Consider the following 27,944-nt stretch of genomic DNA (forward strand, 5'->3'; position numbering starts at 1 on the left):
ATTTTTAGTTGGTCTAAAAGGTTTATATATTTCCACATACCTAAAACAAACTAAATGGCCACTCAGGTATCTACAATATATGGAGAGYAAAAGAAATTACTTTATTCAAATATCTCTTTCATTACATAGTCTGGCTATGATAAAACAGAAATAAAACATTGATGACTCCATAGCTGCTGTATCATGAAACAGCTAAAATTGACCAAGGCTATGAATACTGATTTAAGTATTTCTGCAATAAAAAATATTTCCCTTTCAAAACACTCCCTAAGTATCTTTCCATAGGAAGAACATATACAGAAGTTATCTCTTTTTTTTTTTTTTTAAATCAGCAGATCTAGAGGCAATGCATTTGTTTAGCAAATAATCKATCATCTCCTTTTTTTCCTCAATCATCAACACCAAAATTTTGAAAGGAAACACTACCACTTGCCTTAGATTTTCAGTATTTTATGTGATGCTAAGGATTTTATTCTGCATACACTTGGGTACACATACACACAGATATACGTATCCATAGTCTTTTTACATATAATAATTTTAATAAATCTAGGTAACTCCAATAAGGTCATTAAGATGAGGTCTGATTACACCACTTAAATAACTGAGGGAAAAATATTTTAAAACCCCCCATCAAATAAAAAAAACAATTAAGGGCTCCAGCTCCTTTATTTTAATTTCTAAATCATTTCAGTAATGGCCTGTGACAGACTTACATGAGCACTTCTTGTAAGCACAGCTACGACCTGGCAACTACATTTAAATTTGAAAACCCCTGCTCTTAGAATTGTGGCATGATGTACTTTTGGTGGATGACCGCAAAAGGTATCAGAGACAGATATCACAAAGGTATCTAAGGGTTTCCAAAAGGGATAAATCAACATGAGCTAGGCCAACAGTGTACAAATCYATGGCCAGGGATCCTCTGAACTGACAGACAGCAACTGCCATCTGCAAAATTCCGACTGACACTCCAGCTCAAACCTATGCTGGTTTTACAACTAGTATATTTCTAGAAGTTAGAGCAAGATTTGATTTTTGAAAACAGACTTTTTCCTGGAATGCTAAGAGGGTGCCCCATTTGACGCCAAGACCAATCTCTGTGTAAACCTATACCCAGTGATTTTGGAAAAGGAATTAAAACTGAATGCACAGATTCCAAGTACACTCCTAACTTTAAAATTCCTTTTTTCAGCATCGTTACAAACTTTCTAGCAATTTGCAGCTAACCCTGATCCTTTGAGTTGTACCATCCAGATCCTCTCTGAAAGCAACAGTGGACAAACATGGTAGAACACGAGGAGATCATTTGGACATGGCTTATGCCAACTGCTCCACACCAATACATCACCATAACCTAACTGCAGAACTGAAAGCTCTCATTACATGCAAAGTTCTGCACCAAAGCTCAGAAATTCCAAGCACCAGGCTTGTTCACAACCAGAGGTTATCATGACTCAATAAATCAATAATCAACAACTTCAACTCAAGCTAAACTGACAAGGCTGAAAATTTTTAATCACATTTCAGGAGATTAGTCTGGTTTTGCAAATTGTGCAAGACTTGACTACAGCTGTGTCACAAGCCATACTTTAGATTGCATACTCTCTCAATTTTTTCAGTATTTCAGGGAGAAAATAAACTCTATTTGGCACACAGTGCACTGTATTAGTACAACAGGCACACAGCCAGTATCGGCCTATTCCCTGATCTGTTCCAGTCCTTCTCATCATCCTACCTATAGCTTTTCAGATCTGCTTCTCTTCCGCATCACTCCATAAGGTAGGTGACCCAGAGAGTAAAAGATACATTATGGCCTCTTATCACAGAGCCATGATTTYACCATGATCATTCAGGAATCTTGCACAAATGGTACTGCAATAGACAAGTTAAAGCGTAAGAACTAGAAATGCATAAAGATTAGTGTCAAATAGATACATTAAACCGAATACTACATGAAGACAAGTGCTCAAAGTGTTCAATCTGATCAAAACAAAATTAAGTGTAAAGTTTACGCTAATTGAGTTCATATTTTTTTTTTTTTGTGCATAAGCTCAGGGCAAGGAGAGTATAATTCCAGACTGTAGTGTTAAGACTTAGAAAGATCTTTTTGTACAGATGATGTTAAGCAACATTARGGTTATTCCACATCTCATATTTCTCTTCAGTCTAGACAACCTCGTTTAACTCCAGCATAGTTTTCTGATCACCTTGGCATCTTCAGATAAAGGCTGTTATCCCACTGGAAGAGAAGCAGAGCATTTCCCAGGCACACTGCAAAGGAGCTTCGGGCTACAGATACCTTGTGAAGTGTGAAGCTTCCATTTTTCTTCAACAAACTTAAAACAGAAGGCTTCCAACAAATTTCATCTATGAGATGAGATTATGGTGAGATTTATACAATTTATGTCATTTTTCATCCAGACTTTCTAAGTTTTAAAAAGTTATTTAACTATTTAATTTTCAATAGTAGCAACTTAACAGTCCGAAGTTTGGTCAAGTTATGTAACAACAGTTAAGAAACCAGAGCGAAATTATAAATATGTTTACACATGTCTGAAAATTCTGTTGAATTTCTTTTTGGATTAAAAAAATTCATATTGTATTATAAGACATATAAAGCAAAATATTCAGAAGTTGGAATAATCAAAATCTAGTCCATTGCTTAAGGTCACTTGTTTATTTTATTAAATTCATTTAAATAAAAATATTTTTWAAAAAAGACAGCATAAGGGAGACCATTTTTGCAACTGTGTATGGAGCAGGTTTTTTTTCTCTAACAAATATTAACCTATTTCATCCTTCTTTTGTAGAAACCAAGGAATAAAACTGGAATTACAGATATCCTCCACCAAGTTATTTGCTTGTATCAAAAGGGTCAAACTMCACTGCAACACAGTGTTGGGTCACTAACGTCAGGCAAAGGGCAATAAAAGATTACAAGGCAAATTCTCCTAACTACTCAGAGCAGATGACGACTTAAGAAGTCAGAGGATGCACAAACCTGAAAGAAAAGTCATGTTTCTGGAACCATATGCTGTCTTACCAATGTCCATCAAATTTTGTACAGTATATTATTCTTTCAACAGTGACATTTTTCTTTCATTGTAGCATTTTGTACATGTGAAAAGAATTATTTCACTACTGCCACAATATGCTTCTTTCTCTCTGGCACAAATGGCACAGATCCCGGCTTGCTGTGCTTACGACGATTCTGTTCCCTAGGAAAAAAAAAATAGAAAAATAAAACTCAGTARTCAGCACAAATGCTGGAGGAACACACTAGTTTCCTCCTCAAACTACTAATGGACTTCTACAAATAAAACCAAAAAAGCTAAGAACTGCTCTGCTTCTATTAATCAAAAGCCATATACTSCTTTGGGAAGAAGGACCATCCCTTTTAAAAGTAACTTTAAAGTTGGCTAATTTAGAAAGGWTTCAAATAGAGCCTTTTCTTKGGAGCTCAGCTTGGTTTTCATGTCAACAGAATCAACTGCTCAAGTTCATAGAATTCTTAGTTAATAAAGATGACTAAGACCCACCACTTTGCTGTTAATTCAATAGCTGCAGCAAAGTATGCCACCTCCTGCTCCTAGAAATTCCAATATGGCAATGATCCAGGGAGCATCAAACATTCATCCTGGAATCCAGCATGATCAAAAAAAACAAAACCGCAAACCCACAAAAAAACAAATGAAAACAAAATCCCACCACACACCCAAAACAGCCCATCCTATTTCCACTGCAATGGGGAATCATGCTACGCTTAACCAAGCACCGTGGCTCTTTCCAGTATGGTATTTGTTGCCATGTCTTCACTGTACTTTTGGGAAGCCGCCAGTCCTCACTGGCACTTGTCTGCCTTTTCCTTATATTCAATCCAGTAGTTCATCATCACTCATTCAGATGTTAAAAGCAGCTCTATCACTCCCATACACTGCTGCTACAGCAGCACTGCAGTGATGCACTTTATTAAGAGGAAGAGAAAGCAAAGCCAGAGGATGAACACRTACTTGCGCCGCCGAGCCTCTCTCATGATCCTCTGCTCCTTGATTTGGCAATAAATGCTCTTGGGCAAGTGTCGGTGCTGAGCTATGCGCCGGATCTGGGGGTGAAACTGGAACTTCTCCTTCAGCTTCTGATTGTAATTCATGGCTGCCTTCTCTCGGGGYGCAAGCTACAGGGAAAACAAAACAGACAAGCACATTATAAAAGAACAGGGATCTAACTGTCAATCTTCTCTACTAAACAAAATTTTAACTTYTCATTCAAATGGCTTCCTTGTGGAAAATTCCTTCAGAATAAGGGCAGGTAGTATTAAAAAACCTAAAMTTCCAACAATACCATCATTTTAAAGTTGAGTGAATTTTAATTCCCAAGATTCAGATTTGAATGGGCTGTAGAGAAACAAAAGAGACCATAAATAGCTGACAGTAAACACTYTTTCATTAGTCTTTCCTAACCTCTGATGATGATCAACTTTCCCTGTAAAGTTTTTCCCTGTAAAGCTTTTTCCCTGTAAAACAAGTATTTGCAAGCATTTTAATCACTGGTCAGTGTAAGTATAAATGCTACAGAGGAACTGTCTTGATGAACAGCTTTACAGACAGCTCTTCAGGTGGCCTAAATCTTACCCAGCACCTCGATCCCTTAGGAAGCATAACGYGCGTATCAGATTTCAAATATTGGCTTTACTGTACGGCACACAGGCAGTTCCAACTTTCATCAAGCAGCTAAAAATTAGTATTACAAACACATGAAATACAAGTGAGCTGGTATTGCACAAAAGATTAATTTTTAATTTATTCTTAAAATTCTGTCCAAGACACCATTAACAACACTGAAGTAAGAAACACCTTCTCCTGATAGCCAATCTACAGAAGGCTTTTTTTTTTTTCCACTTAGGCTTTTTCCCTTTGGTCCTAATGTTTATTTATTAAAAGGAAAAAAAAAAGTTTTTGTTTAAAGCATGCATTGCTTCATGAGGAACAGCAGTCTCTATGTATTTTGGATTTGAGATCTTTGAGAATTTCAGCTGCATTTCAGTCTGGTAAGTTTTCATACAAACATAAAATCTGTTAGTATTAAATATGGGATCATGATAATCCCATCCTCTTTTTCCTACCCTCCTGCCCAAACTGTGSAACTCCAATATTTCAGATGTCCTAAAATGCTTCATATTTTCAATTAAACCATGGTGCATATACTACTATGTCCATCTGATACATTAAAAGTAAAAAAATAGTTCAGGCAACTTCTGCTTATTCAGCTTTGTAAACAACTCCATACTTTCAAGAAAAGACAGAACCGGAGTTTCAGATGCTAACAAACAAAAAGCCGTAACAGAACCAACAACTTTATTACACACAGTTAGAAATTTCACTCGAAATATATGGGAACRCTCCCCCTTGAAATCAGCAATTGGCTATTTATTCTCCACTCTGGAGATCACTTTTGTATGTGACTTCAGGTAGAACTTTTCATGAATGCTAAATAAATAAAATATCACACTCAGATGATTTTGGTCCAGAATACTACAAATCATCTGAAAGCAAGTWCTAATAAAACATGCCACAAAGGAGCTTCCAGTCTGGGACAATAAAGAAAATAGGTACCAGATGCAGAGCTGCTCATGGCTCAAACAATTCTTATTCTGGCAACAGAAATAAACGATGCTCTTAACCAGTTTCTCCACACCTGCTTGTTCCTAATTTACTTACATTCATTGTGGCTTCTGAAATGGAGTAAATTCTACAATTTTAGCCCATTAAAGCTACCCTCTCCCTTTTTACTGAAATTCCTTCTTGTGAGTCAGCCTGAATCGCTGGTTCCCTCTCAATAAATCCCAGGTGTTCTCACTTCGCAGAAAACTGCAAACATAATCCAAATTAAAGAGCTTTATTTTAATTAAATGCAATGATCTTCTTTTAATTTTAGAAGACCAAATTGCKGCTGATTTAGTACAACCTTGCTGATTCTACAGACAAGAGGTGAATCTGTAAATTAAAGATACATCTAGGACATCTTATTTTAAAAATTAGTATAGATTAAGAGGTGGGTAGAGCCTGACTCCATTTTTATGGGTAATGTGGTACAGAGAAAGGCACACAGCTGGTGACTTTCCATCCAACYACGGGATGCCAGAGGCCAATACACCCGGCTGTGCTAAGTGCACCCTCATCCACACAATGGTAAAAGAAAATTTTGCAGTAATGACRAGTTCCCTTTATGAGAGACAGCAGACAGCTAAGAAAGCACACTGCAATAATGTGCTGAATTCCAGCCTCTCTCTTGCAAGTCACATTACAAAGGTCAGTGTGAACAGCTGAAGAGAACAGCGTTCCTTCCCATTCTCTTTTGGGCTGGAGAAGATGCACAGCATGATTTGCAGAATTAGAGATTTCGTTTATAGGGCCTAGAACACTCTACAATTTAACAAATATAATAAATTAGGATTTGTGTGACATCATGAGGGGAAGACATGCTTAAAGGTGACATATGACTATTTTTTCATATGTTCCAAAAATGAATGTGCAATTTCTTTCCTACATGAGGAAAATGAAGATTATGTGGCAAAAACATAGCTGTTTTGTGTCAATACCACAGKAGGACYTCACAGCAAATACYTAGSAGGAAAAAAARACAGGAAAAAGAACTCTTTAAATGCAACCAATTTGTCAGCAATAGGAAAATGCCTCCTCGARTAAACTGYCCATGCCTCTTCTCCTCCCTCCTGATGATAGAGATGGCTTATTTTTCCCATTTAAACAGAGGGAACGTAAGCATTTTTGAAGCCTTGATTAAAAGCTAAAACCACGCTTAAAAAAACTCTCGTCCTCAAGAGGGTTGTACTTGTACTGTGCCGTATTTAAAACTCCACACTATTAAGACTTCTGTAATTCAGCATGAGAATGTGAAATGAATGTTTATCTGTACTCTTCAGGTTGCCCTTCTCAGTTAGGGCAGGCAAGAGCACAGATGCAATGTATTTTTGGAATCAAACATATCCCAGCAGTTTTCTACACTGTAGCTAGTATTTATTTATTTTTCCATTGCTCTGCTGAAAACACCTCTCTAAATTTATTGCCTTCAAGTTTATTATTCATTCTTTCCTGGACCAAAAATTTTGATTTCTTTACATCTAAATGAATGACAAAAGCACAAACCAGAAAGGTAATGTAAGGCAATGTAGATGTTAGGAGCATAAAACCATAGCTACAGGGCTGAAGTTACAGGTGCACTGAATCACAAGCCCAAAGTCACTATGAAAAGAATGCCACGTCCCACAGTATCTGGTACTGCTTGTTATCAGCATTAACTCAGCAAATGGAACCACATAGTAGAAACAGATTGAAAGGATAAACAATTGCTTTAGACAGTTTTGATGAGCTCCTGCTAATGCATTTTGCTAGATCAAAACTAAGATTTCTAACTGCATTTCTCCTATRTCTACCAGACCATATTCAAAATCTGTTACTTCTGTATTTTTCAGGGAAGCAGCAAACCTATGCTCCACTACTGTTCACTCACTCATTAGCAGTTTTACTAAAATCCAGTTTTACTAAAATCCTAACCCACTCCTTTGTTTTAATTCATAAAAGTAACAAATTTTGCAGCTGTTACTCACAGAAGTGATGTTACTAAGAATTCACACTCTAAGAACTGTAGGTATAGTTTCTTYTTTGATGTGGCAGTAGACTGAAGCACAATACAGCTTTTAGAAGTTTTACTGATGGTTCATTGTTTTAAGTACAATTCAAAAAATCTAGTCTATCCCTTTCTTTCTATTAATTACATTAATTGTACACTATTTAATTGAAATCTGTTACTGCTTTTTTCAGCCTTTCACACAGATGAGGCTCTATTTTCCTCCTCAAATGTAAAAATCATTTCCCTTTTCATAAAGCCCCAAACATCTTCAAAAGCACAGGTAAAAAAGCATCAAACATACTTAACAAGTCATATTTTATGTAATTGAACAGCCTAGAGTTCAATTCAAGTCTTAATTGAGTCTTTTGCTTCTGGGCATGCAGAGATAAATGGTTTATTGCTTAAAAAATAACACTTGTTATGTACTATTTAATATTACATTTTAATCAATTAATGAAATTTTAATTAAAACTAAATGTTGAAAAGTATTATAGCAGCCTCTGCAGTAGCTCCAACAGAAATATTTGGGTTTGGTTACCCCTGTAGAGGGGTAACCCATGTAAAACCTGTGCAGACTTAATTGTCAGCGGAGTAGAGACACAAGATGCCTCTGGCTCCTCCAGAGACTTTTCTTCTTTCTTTCATGTTTCACTGATTTTGAATAATGAGTGCAGTGCCAAATACATTAAAACCCGAAAGAAACATGCATGTCAGAACTGATGACTGCTTGGGTAGCTACAGTTCAGAAAGTACAACTTTCCAACTGGATAAATGTTCACCAGCCAAAACATGAGTAACTTCCTTGGAACCCAGCAATGCATAAAAACAACTAAGTACTCATCAAAGAAAAAAAAATATTTGATTACTATTTTTCTYCTTTTTTCAGGATGTTGGTTTCTACCCATCCCCAGCCTAAAAATATCCATCTTAAAATRCAATGTATTGCAAAATTTTAGCATTATATCAGAAATACAGTGACCTTTGGATGAGTCATTCAATCAAATCTTCTCAGCAAAGAAAAACAGCAGACCAAGCAACTAAGCATTTAAGACATATTTTGACACTTCTGACAGAATTACTGAATGTTCAGCTTTGAATATTCAAAACATTCAAAAAATAGCCACAGACAGTGTAAGAACTGGACATTTACAAAATGAGCCAGCATATGTCTGTGAAGATAAGAACACCAATACTCTAAAAAAGAAGCAGATACTAAAGAAAATCAGTGGAACCTGCTAAATAGCCATTAATAGTTGCAGTGTTAAGAATCACAGGAACTACCAGGTTGGCTCAAACAGGGATTGGCACAGTTGCCTGAATCCAAGCAACATTTCCAAGATATATCCAAGGGTATGATAAGCTGTGAGGGAGGACTCCTGAGTCCTATTAGCAACAACTACTCACTAAACATCTGAAAAATAAAATTTCATAGTGGTTCTAAAAAAAWTTTTTTACAACTATAGCCACTTCAGCCAGCTTAAAATTCCATCTTACTAAATTCAAGGCTTCAACACATTTCCACATAAGATATGGGGATATGAAATGTTCTCATTATAATGTAATTCTTCACAAGTTCATCACTGTCTTGCAAAATGAGAGCAGTTCTTCTACATAATACATTATGTCCCTTTTAAATTCTTCCTGTATTTCTAAATAATTTTGCTTTCCTAGGATGTTTTTTGATGTTCTGAGGTGGGTTTTTTTTTAAGATAGGATGATAAATTCTGTATTCTAAATTATGGAAGGATTTCCCCTTCTGACAGTAAAAAAATAAACCCAACAACAAAAAAATCSCTCCCAAAAAAAACCTGAAAAAAAGAAGGGTAAAAAAATCAAATAGTAAGGCACATGCCACCTGACCAGTGCCATAAACAGTTATTGATTTAGTTCTCTTGGGAGCTGACAGCCAAAGTGCTTGGACAGAAATGCACACCCTTACCCACGTTACAAACGCTTCACTGCAATGATCCCATAAGAGAAGAGCAGCACAAAATCACGGGCACAGCCTCCAAGGGGAACAGCAAGCAACAATACCAGACTTACACAGGAAAACAACAAAGGCTGCCTTGTGTAGGATTCACCATCAGGTCAAGGAACACAAGGGTATTAATGTGCAGGCCATATCCAATACCAAATCGTCACAATTAGTAGTGGCTTTTTTTTTAGGCCCATCCATGGCCAGTTTTCACTGATTCTAATACTACAGTAAACAGCAGAATATTGTTTAGCAGTCTACATTCTGAACACTTAATAGCTAAGTTTTCCTTTTGGTATGCAACATTTCTGCAATGCAGGAGTAGCTGTGTTTGCCTATTACTTCCCAGAGTCAATTATCCTTATTCTTTCATAAGAAAAGGAGCCAATGCCATCTAGTAGTCAATACAGTGAATTTTTTGTTCACATCTGAAAATATTAGGAATCCTTCTACTTAAAAATGGTATTTGCGACGTTCTTTTTACCCACTTGTCCTTCACACAAAGGGTTTAGAGTAAAAATGAACATCAAAAATGCCGACAATTCCATTACAGAACAGCATCTGAGAGAGAAACATCATAATCTCTCATGAAAAATATAGTGAGTAGAAAGAGAAAGTTTTAGATAACATCATAAAATTAGGTGAGAAGGGTGTTTCCATGAGCATATGGATATAACAGAAGGAAAACAGGTAATATTTCTACCCAACACTGCACTACCTAAACAAATTGAACATAAAAGTGAAATCAAAAAGTGAAGTCTCTAATGAGCTTTGTGGAACCCCCAGAATCAGCAACTATGGAACTGGTATTTAAGTGTTTGATCAAAGCACTACATGAGAAAATCCAAAGAATCAAAGCAGAAGAGAAGGGGAAAAAATAAAACAAAGCAACCTCAAAAAAAGAGGTATTCTTAAAAAAAAATAAAATTAAAAAAACCTCAACCTAAACAGTAGTTTGYAATCACAATTACTGCTCAGACCACAAAGCTGTGAGTTTTTTAATCTACTGCTCTACAGCAAAAACGAGAATAGCAACAGGACTTCCCAATACCTCTGGCAGGCCACAGCCAAAGACATACATGTTATTTTAACTGTGCARCTCCATATCCAGTGCTTCACAGTGCACAGGAGCGCATGAATTATCCTGTTTCCAGTGTAGGCCTGGAACTCCTACCACTCCCTCCACCTGCCACCTCTCCACTCTGCTCCTCTTCCCTCCTAAATTTGATGGAGCTTCAGGTAATCAGAAGCAGTCCTAGACATAAGYATGCAACAGATCCATCACCTCAACTGTACAACATTCTTCCCTGAGTCACAGCTTCCTTTTCCTCTCCCAGCAACCTTTCACAAGATCAAGCAGAAATTCCCCCAGGCATTATCTGACAGCTCTGCTGATGGGCTCAGAAAAGGCAATGTAAGCACCTCCAAAATACCATAACAACATAAAGCTACATAAAGGGACTGCTCCCAGCAGACAAAGTGCCAAATTAATTCTCCAAAGTCACTCAATACTTTGATACAACTGTGCAGGTAAAGCTATGCAATTGGTAACTGAAAGGGAACATCTGGGCTTTGTCTATACATACAYGTTTGAACAAGTGTAACTGAAAGACTTATCTAATGAGGCTGGTGATTGTTCACACGAGGAACACCTCCACCAAACACATTTACACTGAATTAAATGGACTTCAGGTACCATAYGACTTTGCCCACTTAGTACCTCAGAGTTAATGACAACCTCAGCTATGCGTCAGTGCCAGACTATTTTATGCTTATCACAGCATGGGTTTTTTTATTTTTATCCTTTTTTTTTAACAAACTTAAATGAACATGAACTAGTTACATGCCAGTCAAAATCTTTAAAACCARTAACTCTAAACTTCAATAGAACTACTTAAGTATGGGTAAAAAGAATTTATTACCTTTTCTCTAGTGATAAGGAATTAATTCTTAGCATAAGCACACAGGTAAAAAATTCTAATCTAATTTATATAGAACTGATRAGTATTGTTAATGTTAACCAAGACCAAAAACCATCCTTTTGTGGCAACAATGGGAAGCTGTGATTCAGGAAAGAATGTTGTATAGTTAAGGGATGTCATACTRTTATTATTGTTATTATTATTACCTACAGTAAAAGCAATGAGCTATATTGCACATGTCAGTCTGCCAATTAAGCACAAATGTCAAACTATAATTTTACAGCTTTCCCTTAGAAACAAGTTTTTAAAAGCTGAAGAGGCTAACTGGCTGTGATAACAACAAAAACCCCCAAACATGTTGTGATAGCAGAAAGCAAAATGCCACTCTTACCACTCCTAGYTTTTCAGAAGCATTGGCCTTCCACAGGCGAATATTCATTTCATCCGAGCCGCAAAGAATGTATTTGTTATCTGAAGTCCACTTTACAGTGATGACATGCTGCATTCGTTTGGTATGATAAACCTCCCTAAAGCAAAGAGAAACATTTTTAAATTTGCTATCATCACTTTTGTCACCATTACCTTGTACATAACAGAAAGCATTCTGTTCAAGACAAAATTTATTTCTTAACTTTTTTGTTGCTGTTGTTTCTAAAAAAATCTGACTATTTTAAAGTGTGCTGATCTYATCTTCCTACAGATAGAGGTACAAATGAAGTGTGATAGACTGATAAAGGATCACCTAGGATTAGATGTGTTTCAAACAAGTGCTTTCATAGAAATTCATATAGTAAAGAGTTAAATAATGACTCTTTTTGCAAAACATGCCACAGGTATACAGKGATATGCAACTGTTTCTGAAATAATTTTAAATAATATGCTTTTACGTTGAGAGTATTATAGAACGGGAATGCAGAAAAATAGGTGCCAAAGGATCTGACACCACTGTGAGTAAAAAAACGAGAAGCAAAGAAACACCTCCCAGCCATCCATCTATGATATGGCAATGGATTTGCTACTCTTCATTGTGATTTCCCTCCTTCACCCAAAAATGGACTTAATTTCTTTTTMAATTTCTGCCGATCAGACTCCTGCTCAACAAGTGCTGTTGAAAAATGTTTTTGCATGCTACATTTAAACCAATAATTAAGGTAAACTCTTGAGTAATTTTGATTCAGTATGTATCAAACAACTGTATTCTTTTATTTCTGCTATAAAAATAAAGGACTAAATAYACTTTTCTGGTAATTTTAGCTATTTATTAGCATTCTGTAAGGAAGGAGAAAATAAGGCCTATTTAATGTCCACCAATAGCCACTTCTTCGATGTACCAGTCATACACTAAAGCTTATAAGCCACTCTCTTTCTTCTACTTCGTTATTTTTGTGAGGAAAATCCAAGTAATAATGTAAAAGAAACATGAAAACAACAACATCTATTCAAGTGTTGTGGAGAAACTTGAATTGAAGGGTTGAGCTGACGTGGTTGTGAGAAAAAAAAAAAGTAATCAATATACCAGAATAAATAAGCTTTAATAAGCTTAACCACTCCTTGTAATTCACCAGCAAGCAATACTCTACAAGAAAAACTACATGGAAGACTGAGCACAAGAAGCATCAGGAAACATTAACACGCACATCAGCTTTTCACTGTTTAATGCATGTGTGCACATCCACACTTTCACAAGCATTTCTGTGTTTCCTTTCATTTTACAATGTGACTCAGAAACAAAGCTTTCTTCAGCCATCTTTGGGGAACTAAGTATTTCCTTTCTATACTCGGAATTTGCAGCCTTTGCCTATCCTGTGGCTGTCATCTCAAGGTATTAAATATAATTTTTCAGGGACAGGAAAACAGAAAACATGGGAAAATAACCTGGATCTGTCATTTAAAAGTTTGTACAGAAACACAGTTCTGTTTACTAAGCACTTATTAAATTTACTCAGCTTTATARTAACTCATATTTCTTAGGGCTAAACAATTTCATTATTTAAATATGAAACTGAAGTTAGGAGTTTTTCAGATTGGCAGGACATCAGAAGTCAAAACTAGAACAGCATCRGGATATTTTTTACAGATATTCTCAACTGCCCTCTCAGTTTTCCAAGTAGAATCAGATCTTCCAAATAGAGATTAATATAAACTGMGCAATTCTAAAAAAGCACAGCTTCTACAGATTTTTAAGTGGAACAGAACACTCTAGTTATATTACATGAGACAAAACTTTTCATTTGTAAGGCTTCTCCCAGAAGCTAGGATTTACGGCTGCCACACAAAAGGGAAAAGTGGGGACAAAGAGGAAGGCATTCTCCATAGATCCTGGCAACCATCTCCTAAAATGTGCAATWAAGCCTTTTACTGTTGCATTGCGGGGTCTGCAAACTTTCCCTCAGTGATAGGTGTTAACATTACATTAAAATATTACTTCAAGACAAAAAATGACAACTATCTGAAGATTAGATAGRGAGGGGATGCAAAACAGCCCCTCTCACCCTTTAATGCAGCACAGGAGAACAAAAAAGTTACACAGCATGCACAATTTCATCAATCAATAATAAATATATATTCCTTCCCCAACCAGTATTTCAACCTTTTCACCCTCAAATCACCTAGCATTTGAGTTAGTAACAACTTTGCRGGGGGACAAGGTTGGAGAGCGGCAGTCAAGCAGAAGTAAAATAAAGTTAAGARTAAAAAAATAGGAGGAAGAACTGASAGGAGAGAATAATGAAGGTAGGTTTATGAAGATCAAATGATACCAGACAGATCAGATAACTTGCTTCAGTTTTCATCAAACTGAAAGAAAAATAAAAAATAATGGAGACACAGTAGATTCAATCTGAACTTCAGCAAAATATTTAATATACTGACTTAYGGAATCTTACATGAAAAACTAAATCCAAATGAATTGTATTCAAAGCACTGTGTTACAAATCAAAACCAGGTTAACAAAATATGAACACAAGGTAGTAAGTGCACTGAAACAGATCACAAGAGTGTCCCAAACTGATCCTCAGGAATTCATACAGCAACACATTTTACATGTCCTTAGCAATCATCCATATAGGATGAAGAGAATCCCTAGGAAACCAAATGCTACAATGTTGCAACACACCACACACTTCTTAAGTGGCGACAGAAACAGCACAAAGTAACCTAAAAACATTGAGGATGCATAGAGAGGGAAATGAAATGGGATTCACATTGGTAAAACACAAATTACTACACCCAAGCACAATAATCCATCCTAAATTTAATTCCATATTGTGGAAGTACTGCTRTTTGATAAGCAGTTCTACTCTTGATCCATACTCCAGAATTATATTAACTACACAGCCTGTAAGCCTCAAGCTACCAACAGACTAAGATTTCAACATTCACAGGGAGTGAATGCCCCAATGAAGATGTTAATGAATGAATTAATAATKTTGAGGATTTGGGAGAAAGTCACCGAAATGTATGACAGCAAGAGAGAATGGTGTAAAGCTACTCACCTGCTGTGACCTTTGTCTACAGGAAAAATGCGGATGGACTTATCAAAGCTGGCAGACACAAATTCTTTCCCAGTGGGTGAATAATCCACATCAAGAACAGCAGACACATGATCCATATGCACCATCACAGGTGATTCAAGAAAGCGCATATCAAAAGTATATAAGCTTTAAAATAAATACATCAATAGCTTAATATCATCACAATTCCTAAGTAAATAGGACATTTTACATAAACTACACTTAAGAAAAGACCCATATCACAGAGGGAACTCCTTAAAATAGCTCATAATATGAGAAAAGAAAGAAAACTGCATTGTTAAGGGCTTGAAGGAAGTTTGTTAACCAGAGGGTTTAGTAATTGGATCAGATGAGTTTCTTGCTCACTATCAAAGGACAGATAGGCTCCACTATTCCCTTCATCATCTGTTCACGGGTCACTGACTCAAAGCATCACACTGGCCTCCTTYAGTCCATCTTCAGACATAGGTACACACCTTGACTTGTAAAAGCATCTCTGAATCATTACAGCAAGCCTATCAATACTGAAAGATTTCTAAATATTCTCATATTGTGAACTCCTAGTAATTCAGAGTCTTCTGTACAGTTCCATTTGGCTGGCACCCTTTCTTACTGCCTAATTATCTTAGGCCAGCCCAGTACACGGAAAGCTTGGTGGACCAAGTGTMGGAGTACAGGGAAAGCTTCGTCCTTACACATGGAGATGCCAGTTCAGCAGAGCACACTATCYACAGGAAAGCATTTTGTTAAAAGTAAACACCCAGCTGCTGGACCACACCTGGTTTGCCCTTAARGACTTCAAAGCTCAGGTAAAAAATCTACCTCTACACCCTTTGAAAAAAGCTGAATGGTACATGCTAGGCAAAAACACTGYGTAGACCATCAAATAAGCCTATGTGCTTTACAGACAATGCATTTATTGAAACCTGCTTAAGATACRCTATTTAGTAGAACTATTATGTTAAAAAAATTAATTCAGCAAGTTTCTCACCCTCCTTTCTGCAGATGAATGAAGAAATTAAATATCTCACTGAATGCTATAATGGCCATTTTCTTCCAAATTCCGAAAGAGAAAGTATGCAGCATCATATTCAAAACTGCTACTCCATATTATCAGCAAATACTTGCACATGCATTGCTGACATATGCATTTGCCTTTACATCCTAATTGCTTCAGGCTRCAAGAGGACAGTTGTCCCTGACAGTAACAACTCTATTCTTCAGTTTAACAAGAGGTAGATGGAAAAAAAATTAAGAAACCAAACCAACCAAAAAGCAAATTCATAAACAAAAACTAAACTTATAAACAAACAGATCAGGTGGCCTAATAATTTTACCATACTATGACAAATGTCTGAAAAACAGCACATTGAATATAACACCCACTTTCAAGGTCTGAGCCAGGTTCCATTTCCTTGGAAAAAGAGCCTTAAGATAAGTGATAAAATCCCTATGTTCTAGAAGAAAACAGTGATCTATTGTTAGATCACAGACTTCCTGGAAAAAAGGATATGGAACACATTTGCAACGGCCTAGTTTTGAAGATACAGCTTTTTCAAWATCAGATTAGCTGTTCACATGAATGGTATTGTTCAAAAGTAAAAAACTGCTCTGAGACATTGTAAGGATAAGTACTGCAGTCTCCAGAACTGTCTCACAAAAGCTTATTTTTTTTAAGAAATGTTCTCATTTAAAATAGCTGATCAGTACAATATATCAAGCTTATAAAGAGCTGGCAAGAAAATAAAATATTGCCTCAGACAGGACCAATAGTACACATTTTCCAGGTCTCATTTCAAGTCACACTTGCATTGGTTCAGCTGCATTTATTCTAAATTATACTGCTTTTTGACCCCCAAGTCTGAAATACACAGAAAGAGGCAGTCTACTATCCATTCATATTTCTTATTATCAGCATGCCTACAATTCTCTAGGTTAAGTGATTCAAGTTTAGAGCTGTCTTTTAAAAATTTATTTTAGCATGCTCATAAATCACTAAGACACAAATTAAAAACATAACATGTCCAGGATTATCAAAAAGCAAGGTCACACTTACTTGTAATCTTCATTTGCTGCAGTGAAAATGAAAGCTTCCATAGGGTTCCAACATAATGTATTTGTCCTCATGTTCAAGATAACCTGAAATACATTTACACATTGCTAACTTGTCATAGGCAATAAAATACTGTAGTTCAAAATTTCCTATATATCACTGAAGACAAGCACTTTGTAGATACAGAATTATSCCAGAGGAAGAGTGACATGACAGARTATTTCCTCAGCAATGTCAGAAKTGAAACTCAAGAACCTCCTGTTCCTCATCATATGCTTCCCATTTTTGAGCTCCTCTGTAAGTCACCTTAGAATAAAATCTTTTTAAGTGGTTATTTAAGGTRGCAACCTACTAGTGGTCAACAAGTAAGTCTGGAACTGAGAAATTTCACTTCTCCATTTTGTTTACAGAAACCTTCAGTTAAATAATCTATAGACAGACCTAACTAAACGGTTATTTCAAGGGACATAGTCATTAACTGAAGTCGTGACCCAGCATTTGCAAAGCAACTATAACATTTTGATGCTCTCCCAGTTATCAGCCCTTCATGATTTCATTCTGAAACTGCAGTTCAYGAATTCTCCTGGACAGTTGCCATTTCTTGCTAAAGTGCCAAGCAATGTATACAGAAGTCACTGTGTTGCCATCAACTCAGCACTCTCAGTGTAGCAGCAGTGAATCATTGCTCACACATTTGTAAGCACAAATGGCCAACAAAGAGGCCGTTTGGCCCTGAAGTGGGAGGAAGGCAGCTGAGAACAGACCCTTCCACTTTGCTAACTGCAGCCTAGACAAGAAGCATTAGGAAGCTGTATGTCCTCATCTTTGAGGACAGCTGGGCCCCTGTGGGACAAGGCAAGGCAGGCAGGAGGTCACCTGACACACAACACACACAGCAGCGCTGGCTTCTGCTGAGACTGAGAGGAGCTCCCAACCACGGTATTTAAAACTATRCAGTAGGCCTGACACAAAGTGGATGTGTATTAAGATGCTCTCTAACAAACTGAACAACTCTATAAGATTTCTTACAATGCTCCAGGCYAGCTACAATCCTACTTAAAAATCCTGAAATTTGGTATTTAAAGCTATGGCACTCAAACCTCATTTTTGTTTTTGGCTSACTACACCAAGCCCCATAAATTCACACATATTTCAGAACATAGTTGTACAATTATAACCCTTACAGTAATGAACACAGTCTCAAAACAATTTAATAATGATGACTTTACTGAACACCCCTCCAAAAGATTGCAGTGAGTGGGTGCTTATTCTCAAAATTCTCATTCTCCCYAAGTCCTCATTTCCTAAGTGACCTTACCCTGTTTATTATAAAGTCAGTGCTGCAGAACACCACTTCTTTTCAGAAACTACATGAACACAGAACTGAACGTAATGACCAGATGTCCAAAGTGATCTCTAGTTTAAAAAGTGGCCACTGAGATGCTCTGTTTACACTAATGTGACAACCAGAATTTGCTCAGATTTCAGTATTGTTCTAGTTATAAACCTTGCACAAATTTGGGGAGTTACTAATCAAGAATTGTTCTTTATTCCTTCCTGTACAAGTTTATCAGCCACTGCAAAATGAGCACATAACTAATGTTAATCCACCATTATAACAAGTAATCCAGTATAATAAGCACTTTAAATCATGTCAAAAAATAACTCCCTTAATATTTATGTTGCTAAAAAATTCAGCTCTTTCAAAAGGACTCAAGTTTTGTCATGCTCCGAATCTCTATTTTTTCACCAAAATTTACAAATCTTCAGCTCATTCCAGCTGGCTTTTGGAATTAAAATAGTGCCTAAGAAATGAGACTCTGTGCACAGTTCTAGCATCAGGTTCAGAAACAACTATGTAAGGCAGAAACAACCTGGGCTGGAAGTGATTTAAGTTGCTGTAAATACATTAATGATGACATTTCAGAAGTATCTAAACCCATACCAGAGCCAGCTTTTACTGTTATTTTTAATATATTTTACATCTTATAAAATGAGTAAGTTTAAGCACTCATTAAGACAACTCAAAATTGTGAAGTCCCTGAAAACTTGGCTTTCTTGGTTTATTTATTTTAAATGCGAACACTAGTTTACAAAGGGTGTCAGCCTGGAAATGCTGAGATTATTTTAACACAAAAACAGRTAAGCCAAAATGTTAAACTGTCTTCCTTTACTACCTACAAGGTATTTGGCTGAGATGAATAGCTAAGAATGCAACAAGCAAGAGAAAATACAGTTCCCATCAGCTGTTTAAATGCTAGTCTTTCTTTAAAACACCCTAAGCTTTCCTGATCCTTTAAAACACCCTGAGCTTTCCAGGTTGCACAAGAATGACTTTTAAAGAGCACCAGCTCCTACCAAAACATACATTTACCTCTTGTCTTTCAACAGAATTGCTTTCATTCATCTTTTCTGAGCCTTTTTCAGACTAGTTCTTATTTTTAACATAGGTAGCATCTCTGTCTTATCCCTCCCTCTTTCAAACTTAAGGCTTTCAAACCCACACTCAGGAGAAACGGCAAGAGAGCTACTGCTTCATGATGTGAGAAGCTGTACTCCTATTCCTGTTAATGAAGGGACTCCCACTGAGTTCCACCTGCTTTGCTGATCAAATCTCAGGAATGCAGCAGTCCCAGAAACCAGTGGCCATACATAAGTAAGGTAYCTCTAATAAGCAGCACTTTTCCCCTAGAAATTCCAGAGTCCTTAGCTCTTAATGCAGAAATGGACATTTCACCTCCTCTCCACAGGAAAATCATCCCTATCCCAGTAGACTGCCCATGGAAGCAAGGAAGTACTTACCAGTGTTTTATTCCTAAAGCAGGAATAGCATACTGCTACCTGAGATACACATATACAAACAGGTGCACACAGATCGATATGCACATCTATGTACAGTCATATATTTAGCATATATACACACAAAATATTCTGACAGATTCAAATTTAGTTCACAAAGGATCAAACTCATCCTTTGACCTTGTAACTGCAGCTCTACAGCACTGKCTGTGTTCATTTCTACATTCAGGTCTTCAGGTAGCATCATTGACAAGTTTTTACAAGCACTGCCTCAGTGGTCCAAGTGAAACTTCATTAAAAATTGTTGGGGCACAGGGAGAGAAAGCAATACTGTTATGCCAACAACATTCTATTTTATAACTAAATACCATTATAATGTTCTAGTGTGTATCAGATCAATGACACATGCAGACACAGAAGAACACCAAGTGCATATTCACAAGCCATAATATAGTATTTYAAGAATATTGTTAAGATAGTTCTGGGGCTCAGAACTACTGAACTTGATTGAGGTTTGACATGTGTGTATGAATACTGGCTTCTTATCTAAAATAAATATATATATTCTTGTAAATAAGAATCTTTACGTCATCGGTAAGTTCCACATAGAAATACTATTTTGATTACACTGCAAAGGATTTCTGAATGCTTATTGTAAGTGCATAGGGAACGGCTTATCGCCCCACAAAAGGGGAGTGGCTTATCTCCCCTGCATTTTCAAATGCAGAGCAAGGCTCTCCAGTGGAGAAGTTGTTTCTTGCTGGCAAGGAGGAGAGAAAAAAAAATTAAAATCACACATACAKAGACAGAACGCAATACAGGAACATAAAGTTCTTATTGTGAAATTGCTGTCAGGTCAGGCACTTGATCAAGAATAACAACAGAGTGAGCATGACAGCCCGTCTGAATGCAGAAAAGGGCCCTTCTAACTCTGCATTGTTTAAATCCCAACATTAATTCAAACTCAGAAGACTCAGACAATGAAAACTCACTGAACTTGCAGTTCAGAGCTTCCCGTTCTCTACTGTCACAAACAGTTACAGGCTATTAACATCTTCAGTATGATTATTAGCACCATTAATTGATTTTTAAAAGAAAAATAGTACCTTCTTTAATGGAGTTGATTTTCTCATATCATATAGCACAATATTTCTGTCAGAAGCACAGCTTCCCAAAAGGTAAGTCTGAAAAGAAAAACCAAAACCAATGTGTATGGTCTTTGAAATACTTCTAGAGTGTGGTTAACAGCTTACATCAGGTATCTAAGCTATTTCACAAAGCTGGTCATCAGTTTCTTTTTCAGACAAGGAACTACATTCATCATTTTTTCTGTGTAGCTAATTATCCAGCATGAACATTTTAAATAGCTTTCCCTGTAAGATTCAGGAYCCATCCAGGGCCCTCTGCTTTAAAACAAATAGGCAATTCCTCATAAACACTTTCTCTATGAGCATAGCCCAGCCCAGAGGTATAATAAGTTCTGTAAAGATTCAAATGAAATTATTTTGACATGGAGAGGGCGAGAAGTCTCAGTCAGAGGTAGTAGAATACTGAAACAAGTTAACTGGCAGCTCCACAGTCCCATAACTGCAACACTGTATGACTGAGGTACCAGGTATGCATTGTTGTGGGCAGAAAGGAGACTACCCTGCTTTTGTTTCTCCTCTCCCCACTAATAGAGACAAAAGATAGGAAGATAAAAATATATGGTATTGCATGCCAAAATAATATAAYCATAAAAATCCATGTATATGCTCCCCCTAAACATTCCATAAAARCATAAATCAAAATCTCAACTTGGAAAAAAACATTCAAGTGGTGTAAAGAGAGTTTAGATCTCATACTGCTCAAGAAAAATATTGATTTCCAATATATAACAGAAGCATTACCTCAATGGGATTAAATTTTACACAGCTTATGCTATCAAAACCCCAAGTCAGAGAACATTTGGGGCTTGTCCTTTGTTCATCCCAAATGTCCACTTGATGGCCACAGGTGGCAAAAACAGGTTCTTTCCAGTGGTGATCAATTCCTGTATACACTGTCTTTAAGGGGAAAAAAAAAACCAAAAAACAAAGCAAATATTTAAAAACTTAGATGTATGCATAAATATGCAAGTATGTTCTGTTAGAGAAAAAGGTCAACAAATCATTGCATATGGAGTCTCCCATAATTTTACTCATTTACATTACTGAAAATTAGGTCAGCAGTGCTACAAGAAACCAAGTCTTATGGGCTGTAACCCTACCAGTAGCAAGCTTTCTTTTTCGTTTGAAGGTGCACACACGCATTTCTAGTTAATTTACAAGGGAGTTGGCACTAAAGGCATATTTACAAAATCCTGGCTGACTTTAAAGCAAATGAAAATTTTAAGACTGCAACTGAATTTTCAGTGGGAACCTGAATGGATTTCACAGACATTGCAATAACTAAAGAGTTTCAAACTATCTATTTGAGAAAAGCATTTAGCGTTCTTCCTAATATAAGCTTATCATAAATTGAAAGTGCCAGAGTATATCTTTTTAGACTGCTTTTGTCAAAAAGAAAGATGTAAAGTTAGCATTTTTATATTGAATGGCTRTGGGGTATTGGCATGAAATTATTTAATGCAGACTAATCACTGACAACACATCTGAAGAGACTACACAGAAATTGGACCAGTTTGCAGGAAAGGGATAATTAATGGAGACAGAGCTAAGCAGCCTCTGATGGCATTTGAGATAGTCCTTTCTGGTTACATGTAAAATAAATGTAATAAAAACATGAAGATACTCAAAAGTGCCATTATAAAATCTGATGCATCACCCATTATGATAATAGGTGGTATCTCTCTCCATCAAAAGATTAAAATTGATTCAAATTTAATTCAAAATATGTGGGAAAATCAAAACTCAAGATTTAYTACCTTTCCAAGAATTGTATGAATAGGTTCTTCTTCTTCTCCATATTCTGGGCTCTCCATTTTCCACTGCTTCACTGTTTTGTCATCACCAACCTGGAAATAATGAACAAAGCRTGTGCAGCTTTACATAAATATATTCCCTTCTATTTTGCTAGATGTGCTCTGCAGTTAAATACAAACAGCCTTTCAAAAAAATGTTCTGTGACATACACAAGTGCTTTCTCCTGCCYGTTCACTGTTCCATTTTATACCTCCAAGCTGCACATTAGCTCTCATATTAGGTCATAATATGTTGTCAAAACATGTACATGGTCTGGCTGGAGTGGAGAGAACATTCTTCATAGCAGCCCACCTGGCAGTGTGGTTTTGATTTGTGGCTAAGACAGTGCTGATASAGCACCCAAGCYTTGGCTGYTGCTGAGCAGGGCTTGCAGAGTGCCAAGGCATTCCCCCTGCTCCCACTCTGCCTCCATCGCCCCTGCCTCACCCACCAGCAAACAGGCTTGGGGTGGGTAACAGACTGGGAGGGGGCAAAGGCATAACACAYRTCCTGAACTGGCCAAAGGASTATTCCGTAYCATAGAACAGTGCTCTGCCATAAAAGCTGGCATAGTGGGAGCAGAAAGARGAGGGTGGGGCTGGCTCCACAGTGGCTGCTGCTCACAGGTTGTCTGGGGATCTGTCAGCACGTGAGTGCAGGTGATAGATTTCCAGTTTGTCACATCTTTCCCACCACCACCTTTCTTTCATCTATTCAACTGTCCATCTTGACCCACAAAGCTTTTCCAGTTTCCAAAATAGATGGCTGAATATGAAAACGGTGAGCTGGAATGATGGCTRTTTTCTAAGGCTACATTTTGTGATTTTTAATCAACTAGCACCTGAAACAGTGAATTTTCTTCTGGAAGTCACTTTGACGAGCATGTTATCAGTTAAAAGGCATTTTCCACCTCAGTTGCTCTGGTCGCCTGCTCCAAATTCTGTTCTACCTCTTGTGCTAATGCCAGTACAAGCTTTTGTATGGCTGTGCAGTGACCTGGATCATGCAAAAAGGCCTAAAAAAATGTTAGCWTTACAAGTTTATCTTCCCCTCCCTGATTGTGCTACTACTACTTCTTCTCTCACTCTCCCAATTTTCAGGCAGAGGCATTGTCAAAAGGGAAGCCACTAACTTGGAGCCACTTAGGATTATTCACAATGACTTCCCCTACATCCTAACTACACTCYCGGTGCCCTGGTATATATTTCAGATAAGATAAATATACTGTAGTAAAAACAGCTCTTCTATCACCAGTTCAGACAAAGTACAATCTCAGGACACTTCAGTTTTCAAAAACAGTTCCTATTGTGTCATCTTAGAACTGTTTTAATGCAAACAGGAAGACATACTATTTCCAGGCAGTTTACATGTAACTGAATCTGCTGTGGTTGATGTAAATTAATAAAGCTAAATTCACATGTAATGGTGCTGACTTAATCAGATTATCTTTAATCATAGTATATGCAAATGGTTACTTTTTTACATGCTTCTGTGTCTTTCAATGAACATAATCCACTTACTATTTTAATAAAAACTAGTTTACTTGAGTTTTAATTATATGACCATCTGTTAGCTATTTTCTGGTATTTATCCCTTCGATAGTCTTCAATGACATTCGTGTCCCAGCATCAGAAAAAATTTCATCGTACCTAGAACTGTCGGGTTCACTGACAAATTTAATAAGCCTATTCACTCAATATTTAAATATTGTATGACAGAGAGCAAGTTTCTCCGTGGAAAACAGATGGTGAACAGGCACTCTGTACTGCYGCACTGTATTAAGGAGACACATAATACTTACAGTGAAGAACGATGTACCACAGAAACGGGCACACATGCCACGAACAAAGCCTTCATGGGCTTGTATAGTGCGAATACACTGTCGTCTGGTCAAGTTCCAAATTTTAACCTGGCAAAAGCAGAGAAGCAAATATTCTGTAAGCTTTCTATAGCCCACAACTGCAGCTCAAAATGCAAGTACAAGAGATCACACATATTGTAATGAAATGGCAGAGTTTGTTTGAACACTGGTCATATTTTATGTTAGAAACTATTTAACTATTCCCTTCCTGAAAAATAATTTTAGAAGTAAGGCTCCTTCCTTCTTACCCTCTCACCTGACTAAGCTGTATGCTTTCTGCATTTTGCACTCCCCTATCTTTAAACTAGAATTCTTGCTAAAAAACAGCAGCAGTTACAAATTTAGCAAAAAAAAAAATACCCCTTTAAAGAAAAAAGCACAAAGAAATTTGAAACCAACACAATGTTTTCACTCCAGTTGCTGTAGTACATTTTCTATAGATGTCCACCTCTCACAGAGGTTTCTGTTTCAAAGCTTTTGGGCTCATTTAGAAAAAAAAAAAAAAAAACCAACAAACAAATGGAGGTCAGCTTTTATATTTTTATGTATTTATAGTATCCAGTACTTTACCTGGTCTTGTCAGTGGATAAGAAATCTGGCTGAACTTTCATTGAAATTTGTTCCGCTTCTCTCAGAAAAGGTAAACTTCCCTTATACTACTGCATTGCATGACACTTGCACTTTCTACAAAAGGCAGAAAGTAACCAACTACCCAGAAGACACCTTTAAAATATTAAAGTACTATCAAATGAACACTGTAAGCATGAGAAAAGACAGGGGACTCAGGAAATACGGCTATTTTTTTATGCAGTAAGTTCCAATTTAAGTGTCCTTGATTGCTATTTGTAATATTTATGTAAAATTATCAAATACATAGGGCTAGCACCTTTTAGGCAGTATGAAAAATTGTTATTCTAAGAGGTTTTTGGTTGTGTGCCCCTTCCCCCTAGCTAATCTGACAATTAAACTTCTTTATGGTGAGGAGTGAAGGGGTCATGTAGGCAGCAAAATAAATCACAGTGTGTATTGGGTTTGCRTGGCCAGGTTTCGATTGGGGCAGTCTACAGTTTAGATAACATCCTGCAGCCTGTGGAGAACACCAAGGCCAGATGCCCACAAAGAAGGCTGTGAATCCACAGAAAGCCCTTGTGGGAGAGGCTCCTGGCAGGGACCTGTGGACCCATGGAGAGAGGAGTCCACACTGGAGCAGGTTTCCCAGGACTCGTGACCCTGTGGGGGACCCACACTGGAGCAGCCTTTTCTTGAAGGACTGCATGCCGTGGAAAAGTCACCCACMCAGCAGCAGTTTGTGAAAATCTGCAGCCTGTGGGAAGGACTCATACTGGCGAACTTCATGGAGAACTGTCTCCCATGGGAGGGACCCCATGGTGGAGCAGCGCAGGGACTCCTTTCCCTGAGTAGAGACAGGAACAACTTGTAGTGAACTGACTGTAACCTTCTTTCCTTATTTCCCTGCGCTCCTGAAGGGGAGGAGGTACAGMCCAGGAAGGAGGGAGAGGTGGAGGGAAGGTAGTTTTAAGGTCTTATTTTACTTCTTATTATTCTGCTCTGATTTTGTYACTAATAAATTCCATTAATATCTCCAAGTTGTCTGTTTTGTCCTTGATAGYAGTAGATGAGTAATCTCTCCCTGTCCTTATCTCAACCCATGAACCTTTCACTACATTTTGTCTCCCCCATCAAATGGCAGTGACAGAGCAGCAGAAAGTTTCACATTCTGAGTGAGGATAAAGGTAACACACTGAACAAAGACAGAAAAGTAAGGTGTGACAAAACCAACCAACCAAAATGAAGCATAAAAGAGAAAGAAAAAAGTAAGAAAGGTACCTTGTTTGCTGTGGTTTGTAAGCTTACCTCTCCATCACAAGCTCCAGACAGCACCGTAGACAAACTTTTTGGATGTTTGGCCATGCAATTGACTCCATCTCTGTGGCCATCAAGTGAGCTAAGAAAGGGTTTTGCAAATACACGTTCTAGCTTTGTGGCATTCAGAGCTCTTGTGTACTCCCGTGCAACCTCAAATGGATGCAATGCAGGGTCATAGTTCCTTGGAACTGCAACAGAAAGCACACGCATTAGAAATCCATGTTGGAGGAAGCTCAGAGGAGAGACACGATCAGAGGGATGGACTGCCTCTCCCAKGAGAAAGGCTGTGAGAGCTGTGGTTGTTCAGCCTGGAGAAGGCACCAGGGAAACATCATTGCTGCCTTTCAGTACTTAAAGGGAGGCTATGAGAAAGACGSTGACAGACTCTTTAGCAGGGCCTGTTGAGATCTGTCAACAAGTAATGGTTTTAAACGTAAAGAGAGTAAATTTATAGACTAGCTAGAAGTATGTTTTTTACAATGAGATGGCACATGCCCCATCAGGGTACTGAGCAACCTGATAGCTGAAGATGTCCCTGTTCATCACAGGGCAGGGTGAGGGGTTGGACTAGATGACTTTTAGAGGTCCCTTCCAACCTCCATGACTCTATGTTGTCTGTGTGAAATCAGCATACAATCAACAACTTTGCCACGTGAACRTGCAAAAAGCCGAACGCGATGCAGGAGGAATGAAACAGCATTAAGAGCAAAAAACTGCAAAGGATAACCTCGGTAATACTAAGCGCAACCTCCGGGTGCCAGAACAGTGATTAAAACCCCAACCCCGCACTCCTCCTCTGACGCCGCTTTCAGAGCAGGCCCTGGCACCCCGAGATGCAGCTTCCGACAGCCGCCGGCCCACGGCAAGGGAAGGTTTCCTCCGCAGACGAGCACCGCACTCAAATGCCCGCCTGGGACTGGCACCCGCGGGGAAAAACGGCCGGTGCGGGGAAGAAGGGAAGCCCAAAAGCCCACTGCCCGGCCTATCCAACCGTGGCAGCCGGCGGAGGGGAGGGGACCGGAGCCGAGCGGAACGGAACGGAGCGGGGCGGGGCGCGGCCGACGGGTGCCCGAACGCCTTCCTGCCTCCCTCGCTCCGCCGCCGGCCTCATCCCTTCCGGGCCGGCTGGGCCAGGCCGGGCCGGGCCCATCGGATCCGGGAGCCGGCCCGGGAGCCCCGCTCACCGCGCTGCAGGTCCAGCTTGGTCTCCCGCACGTAGTCATCGGGATTGCGGCTCAGCACCTTCACCCTCATCCCTGCGCCCGCTCCGCCGGCAACCGCGCGCGCACGTGACCGGACGCGGCGCGCGGGCCGTTCTCGCGCGAGGGCTCGAGCCCCGCCCC

General features: G+C 38.2%; 1 protein-coding gene across 1 annotated transcript; it reads right to left on the bottom strand.

Annotated features, from left to right (window-relative positions):
* Nucleotides 1–57: 57 nt before the first annotated feature.
* On the bottom strand, nt 58–27,921 carry DCAF13 (DDB1 and CUL4 associated factor 13). Its single transcript, XM_057372455.1, has 11 exons — nt 27,786–27,921; nt 26,590–26,789; nt 24,655–24,762; nt 22,817–22,906; nt 21,801–21,956; nt 21,018–21,095; nt 17,116–17,198; nt 15,042–15,206; nt 11,939–12,074; nt 4,014–4,177; nt 58–3,221 (listed from the first exon to the last, which is right to left on the bottom strand). The coding sequence occupies exons 1-11, from the start codon at nt 27,853–27,855 to the stop codon at nt 3,134–3,136; spliced, it is 1,338 nt and encodes a 445-aa protein (XP_057228438.1). The 5' UTR covers nt 27,856–27,921; the 3' UTR covers nt 58–3,133.
* Nucleotides 27,922–27,944: the final 23 nt, after the last annotated feature.

The sequence above is a fragment of the Malurus melanocephalus genome, unplaced genomic scaffold (genome assembly GCF_030028575.1).
Source record: "Malurus melanocephalus ecotype Western Australia unplaced genomic scaffold, MMel_1.1 scaffold_171, whole genome shotgun sequence".
In the NCBI taxonomy this organism is placed as follows: domain Eukaryota; kingdom Metazoa; phylum Chordata; class Aves; order Passeriformes; family Maluridae; genus Malurus; species Malurus melanocephalus.